Here is a 6,000-nt window from a genome sequence, read left to right as displayed (position 1 = left end):
GACGCCCTGGCTAGCCCCAGGCTGGACGGCCCAGCGCGGACCTGGCCTGGGGTGCTGGGGATGGGCTGGGAGTTCTCCCAGGCCCGGACGGTGGAATGGCGGGAATAAGGGCGCGGTGTGACCCTTGGGGGCTGCCACTGCTCGGCGGAGGTTGGACGCCGCCCTCGACAGCCCTTGCAACCTCCCTGGGGCATGGGGTAGGGAAGACCGGGAAGGATCCAGCCCGTGTGTGTTCGTGTGTTCGTTCATGCGAGTGTGTGAAGGAATCTACCCTCCACACTCCGCAGCCAGGCTAAAGATTTATCTTAGGGGTGTCGGCTGGGGAGCCCGGGGCACAGAGTTCTCTCAGTTCTGGCTTTAAAGTTGAGGAAGAGGTGTCACCTGAAGAGTGAGTCTTTCCCAAACTTCAGGGGAAGTGAGCCGGGTAGGAGGCCACTGGATCTTGGGGAAAATCAAGAGAATGAGCGAGGAGAGGGCTACGTATCCACATATCTTGTCTCAGGGGAGGCGCCAGAAGTTCCAGGCTCTGTTCCAGCTCCACTTCAGTCTCTGCGTGGGGTTTGGTTGCCCCTTTTAGGGTCAGTGGGGCAGTTCCTCTGGGGCTGCCTCTCACAGGGAGCTGTTGTCCGTGCCATCTTGGCCTTGGGCCTTGTGTCCTGGCCTGGCCTGGGCTGCTTGCTCTTCTGGCCCAACCAGAGCCTGGAGGGAAAGTCTTCTGAGCTGGGGGTTCCAGGTCACTTAATTCATGTCCTTGTCCTGGAGTTCTGGCCTCTGCCTCCCACCATCTGGTGCCAGTTGCCTGGTAGATCGGTAGTGATTGCTCTCTATCCGCACTGCCCGGGTTGGAGTTACCCCAGCCCCTGTTTACACAGCTGAATGAGTTGAACTAATGGGAGTAGGTGGGGGAGTTGGAAGAAATCCTAGTGTCAGTCACCTGGGTAGACTTCAAGGAACCCCTGTTTGGAAGGGATGTGTTGGCAGGGCACATCTTCCCTGTCATTTGGGGTATCAGGAAGAGCCCCTTTGTGATCTGGAGAGTGGCTCCTATAAATTCTCAGTGACTCATGTCCTCTTCCCCCACATCCCAGTTTTCTGAATGTGTAAGTGAGGAGAGGGAGGGGCCGCCTAGCATCCCACTGTTGAAGAGAAACAGCCTGGGGCTGGAGTATTCTGCTTCCTAAAAAGCAGACCCAGGCTATAGAGCGAGGTGGTGGAATGCAGGGACTAGAAGAGCTCAGCCCAGCATGACAGGATGTGGGACTGAGGAAAAACTAGGTTTGAGGCGGAGATCAGGTTACCTAGCATACCCTGTGCTCCCTGCCTAGTTGGTGCAGGGACTGGTCCTCATTTGTCATTTCTTTTGGGGCTCCTCCCAGCCCAGGCTCTAGCTCCCTCCCTCTTCCCAACAGCCTAGATTTCATTTCAGCTCCAGAGCCCACCCTCTCTTTCTCCCTGACTGCAGGCCTGGGAATCTAGCTGGGTGGAGTTTGGCTCCCCTCCCCGGGGGAAGGAGGAAGTGAGGGGAGCTGTGAAGGTGTGATGAACTGCAGGTGTGATGAACTGCAGGTGTGATGAACTGCAGGTGTGATGAACTGCTCGTTCATGTGTATTGGTGACGAGGGACACATGCTAACCCTGGGAAGCTGACTCCTTGCCCTGAGTCACAGGGAGGGGTGGGCAGGGCATAAAAGTGAGCTGGACAGAGGGAGGAAGGGGCTGTTCCAGAGTGGGTGGAGGTGATTCCCTAGTGGATTATTCTGTCGCTCTGCTGTGGTGGATGCGTGACTCCCTACAGTGTAGTCATTGTCCCCTACTGGGGGCTGAGTAACCTAGTGTTGCCACCAGGCCCGGGAGGAAGGGGGGAGGAAGGCAGGCTGCCCGAATGTGAGCTGTGGGCACTGCCTGGACTGAGCCTCCTTTGTGTGACTCCGGGCTTTGGGGACCGGGTGGGGTGGGTCAGAGAAGCTGCTGGCTGCTGCCACTGTCCTCTGTCTGGGTTTTCCTCCTCCTGCTCTCCTTTCCACCTCTGAGGTGACATGTAGAAAGGCAGAGACTCTGGAGACATACAGCCCTGCTTTGAGTGCTGTCCTTGACACTCTGATTATCTAACCCTCAGTGAGTTTCCTTGTTGGTCAAAATGGGAAGTGCACCATTCACCTAACAAGCCACTGGAACCTGAGGGAAATAATTACCCAACAAAGAGAGGGCACCTGGGGGCTTTATAAATATTCCTTCTCTTACCTATCAGCCACCCAGTAAGTGGTTCTACTAGTCTCTGGTTTTGTAGAGGGACTCCTTGTTTGTGACTAGGCAGGCGTGACTCAAGCCGAGGGACAATCTGTTCTAGATTACACCTTAGCAATTATTAAACCTTAAATGTATCAAAATCTTGTTACAAATGAAATCTGTCTCATGACTCCAATATGCAAAGCAGATAAAAGCTGGCTTTTCTGGAGGCATCCCTGAACACACCTTGCTGAGTGTTTCCCCTCCGTTGAGTGGATAACGTTGAAAGTCATGTTTTCTGGTTCCCAAGTGGGTTCTTCCACCTCCCACTGCTATATTTTAACCCATTGGAGAAGACCTGTCCCTGCCCCAGAAATTAGGACTCTTAAACTGTTTCCTACAGGATTGGTGCTTGGCAAGAATGTGCTGAAGCAAGCCCCCTTTTCTGTTTTCTCTTCCTTTGCCCAGGTTTGTGGGGAGGTTCTGGAGGCCACAGAGCAGTTTTTGTACTACTAGTATTTTTCCCAAATCCCTACTGCCTCTTGTTTGCCAACCCCAGCCATGGCTGCAATCAGAAAGAAGCTGGTGATTGTGGGGGACGGTGCCTGTGGAAAGACCTGTCTCCTCATCGTCTTCAGCAAGGATCAGTTTCCAGAGGTCTACGTCCCTACTGTCTTTGAGAACTATATTGCAGACATTGAGGTGGATGGCAAGCAGGTAAGGCCAAGAGCCCTTTCCTATCCTGCCTTGGAACCCTGCCCCTGGTCATGCATAGTGTGTCCTTCCTTACCACCCACTCACGTCTTTGTTTTATTTTCCTGTGGGAACAAGTAAAATTTGAGAAATGAAACTGCACTTTTAGAAAACCTGGATATAGTCACGTGTGGTGGTACATGCCCATCACGCCAGCTTACTCAGGAGGCTGAAGCAGGAAGATCGATCACAAATTTGAGGTCAGTATGGGCAACTTATCCAGACCCTATCTAAAATAAAAAGGGCTGGAGTGTGGCTTATTGGTAGAGTACTTGCCTAGCATGCGTGAGGTTCTGAGTTAATCCCCAGTACCCCAAAGAAAATCTGGATATGTCCTCTGGTTCTGTCACATACTCGCTTTGTAATCAGGGCCAAGTCCCTTTGCTTCTGGGTCTAAACTCCCCACCACCACAAAATGATGATGATGGCACGACTTACCCCAAAGGAGTGTGAGAATTAAAGTGGTATTCACGATAGCAATTCATTTGAGATCACAAAAGTCAAACACATTTTAGTGATTTTTGTGAAAGAGGGGTTACTAGGGGTTGAACCCAGCAGCACTTTGCCACCGAACTATATCCCCATCCCTTTTTATTTTTTTAAACAAATTGAGACAGCGTCTTGTTAAGTTGCCCAGGCTGGCCTTGAACTTGGCGATTCTTCTGCCTCAGCCTCCCACATTGCTGGTTTATAGGTATGTACCAGTATACCCAGTATACCAGTTTACATCTTAGAACTTCTAAGAAAAACTCATCTGAGTTTGTTGTGACTGTGATTAATACGGTGCCTGGCATACAGCAGGACCAGTGGTTTGAGAGGATCTCTGGGTAGCAGGTTGGGGCCCTTGGGGTCAGCTACGCATTGCATTTGTCAGGTGGAGCTGGCTTTGTGGGACACAGCAGGACAGGAAGACTATGATCGTCTGCGGCCTCTCTCCTATCCGGACACAGATGTCATCCTCATGTGCTTCTCCATTGACAGCCCTGACAGCCTGGGTGAGGACTTTGGAGAGAGGGGGTGGAGACCCTTTGGAGTCAGCCATCTTCAGAGGCTGTGGGGATGGAGTCTCAAGGGCCACTCAGGCCCTGCTGGCTCCTTTGTTGTGGCATCTCCAGTGCTTGGAAGGGCTTAGGGGAGGATATGCTACAAGGGATGGGGTTTTGAGGTATGAAGGAGACCATCAGCCTCAGACCACTAAGGGAAGGAAGACCAGGGCTCACATGCCTAAGCCGAGGTACCTGTTGGGACATGTCTGTGCAGAAAACATTCCTGAGAAGTGGACCCCGGAGGTGAAGCACTTCTGCCCCAACGTGCCCATCATCCTAGTGGGGAATAAGAAGGACTTGAGGCAAGATGAGCATACCAGGAGAGAGCTGGCCAAGATGAAGCAGGTGGGTGGGGCTGCCTGGTGGGGAGCCCTGGGGAGGAAGGTGCCCTCTGAGGGGTGGCAGGCTAGGGCAGAAAGGAGCTCTCTCTTCAGCCGACTTTCCTGTGTTAAGCAGTCATAGTGATATCTACCTCCTCCTCTCCCATGTGTGTGCCCTGCTAAGAACCAGAAGGAACCTCAGTATCAAATCAGATGATCAGAGAATGAAGTGACTTGTCCAAGGTCACTTGGCATTTTCATTTATTCCAGTTTATTATTCTGTCTTTGGAATTGGGGCTACTAAGATGAATAAGGAAGTCCTTGTCCTCAGGGAGGCAGCTTATGTTTCACTTGGGGTATGCAGACTGCGCCATCAGTGTACCTGGGGAGGAAGGGCATCATCAATGGCTGAAGAAAGGCTTAGGGGGCGAGGGAGCTGGCTTATTCAGGGTCTCACTAAGCGGCCCACTGACCAGAGGAACAGTTTATTACAGGAGGCTGCCAGGGTATGGAATAGAGACCTATCTTGAGAGGATAATTATATAAGGCAAGGTTTTAAACTGGGGACAGCAGGCAGAGGATGGGTTGGAGAAAAGGGAGGATGGAGAAGGGAGGTCAGTTAGGAGGTAGCCGACACATTCAGGCAAAACGTGTGTACCATAGGGTCTGCGACTAGGTGGGAGAGGAGGGGCTAGTCTGGGGACAACTTTGAATGTAAACATGAGGCTTAGATCCCTGCCTGGGGCAGCCGGGGCCTGGATGCCTTGTGGGCCCAGGACTGGAGGAGGTGTTTGTTATAGTTACTATACTTATGGCTGATGTGGTGAGAGGTGCACCTAGCCACCAGCTTCCTCTGCCTTATCTTCTGTCTTCTCAGGAACCCGTCCGATCTGAGGAAGGCCGGGATATGGCAAATCGTATCAGTGCCTTTGGCTACCTTGAGTGCTCCGCCAAAACCAAGGAGGGAGTGCGGGAGGTTTTCGAGATGGCCACTCGAGCTGGCCTCCAGGTCCGCAAGAATAAGCGCCGGAGGGGCTGTCCCATTCTCTGAGATCCCCAGGGCTCCTGATGCCCCTTTCCTTCACAGGGGCTTAGGGGTCACCCACCTGCCCTTGAGCTCCACCCTTAGGACTCCATGCTGAAGGCTCCTTTTTTCCAGTTCCCTCTTGCCCAGGACTGCATCGTTTCCTAGCCCCCAGAGTGGTGGCAGGCCTGCCCTCCCTCCGTGTCCTCTGGGAGCTGGGCCTGTGCCCTGCCCTTCTCAATCAGTCCCTCTCCCTGCTGCCTTGGTCCAGGCGTAGGGCTCTTGCTCCCTTTGGCCCTCCCCAGAGGATGGTCACACACCAGCACTTTATATACTTCTGGCTCAGAGGAGCATTTCTAGGGTAGGTGGATTGGGGTTTCTCCTTTGGGCAGGGGCCTTGTCTCTGACTGCACTTGGTGGGGGGCATGAATAAAGGCCACAGGTTCCAACACGTGTGTGGCAACTTCCTGTTTCCTTTGTCTGGTTCCTATCTTGGCTACCAGCCCAGAGTCCCATCTCTCTCTTCATTTCCAAGTTGCTTGCCAGACTGGCCCCCTCTTGGCAAAGGCAGGACTAGGGTGGAAGGGTGGAGTCTTAGAGCAGAGATGAGGTCATGCCTGGCTCAGCCCGG

General features: G+C 53.0%; 1 protein-coding gene and 1 long non-coding RNA gene across 2 annotated transcripts; one reads left to right on the top strand and one right to left on the bottom strand.

Annotated features, from left to right (window-relative positions):
* The first annotated feature begins 2,694 nt into the window (after positions 1 to 2,694).
* Positions 2,695 to 5,820, top strand: Rhoc (ras homolog family member C). Its single transcript, XM_015502193.2, has 4 exons — positions 2,695 to 2,943; positions 3,854 to 3,974; positions 4,240 to 4,370; positions 5,223 to 5,820. The coding sequence occupies exons 1-4, from the start codon at positions 2,788 to 2,790 to the stop codon at positions 5,394 to 5,396; spliced, it is 582 nt and encodes a 193-aa protein (XP_015357679.1). The 5' UTR covers positions 2,695 to 2,787; the 3' UTR covers positions 5,397 to 5,820.
* On the bottom strand, positions 4,589 to 5,291 carry LOC107156154. The gene is made up of 2 exons (XR_001505318.2): positions 5,155 to 5,291; positions 4,589 to 4,727 (listed from the first exon to the last, which is right to left on the bottom strand). It is a non-coding gene; the product is annotated as an uncharacterized LOC107156154 (long non-coding RNA).
* Positions 5,821 to 6,000: the final 180 nt, after the last annotated feature.

This window comes from Marmota marmota, unplaced genomic scaffold (genome assembly GCF_001458135.2).
Source record: "Marmota marmota marmota unplaced genomic scaffold, marMar, whole genome shotgun sequence".
NCBI classification, from domain to species: Eukaryota; Metazoa; Chordata; class Mammalia; order Rodentia; family Sciuridae; genus Marmota; species Marmota marmota.
Note: the sequence above shows the minus strand (reverse complement) of the source record. Positions and strands in the feature narration are given on the sequence as shown.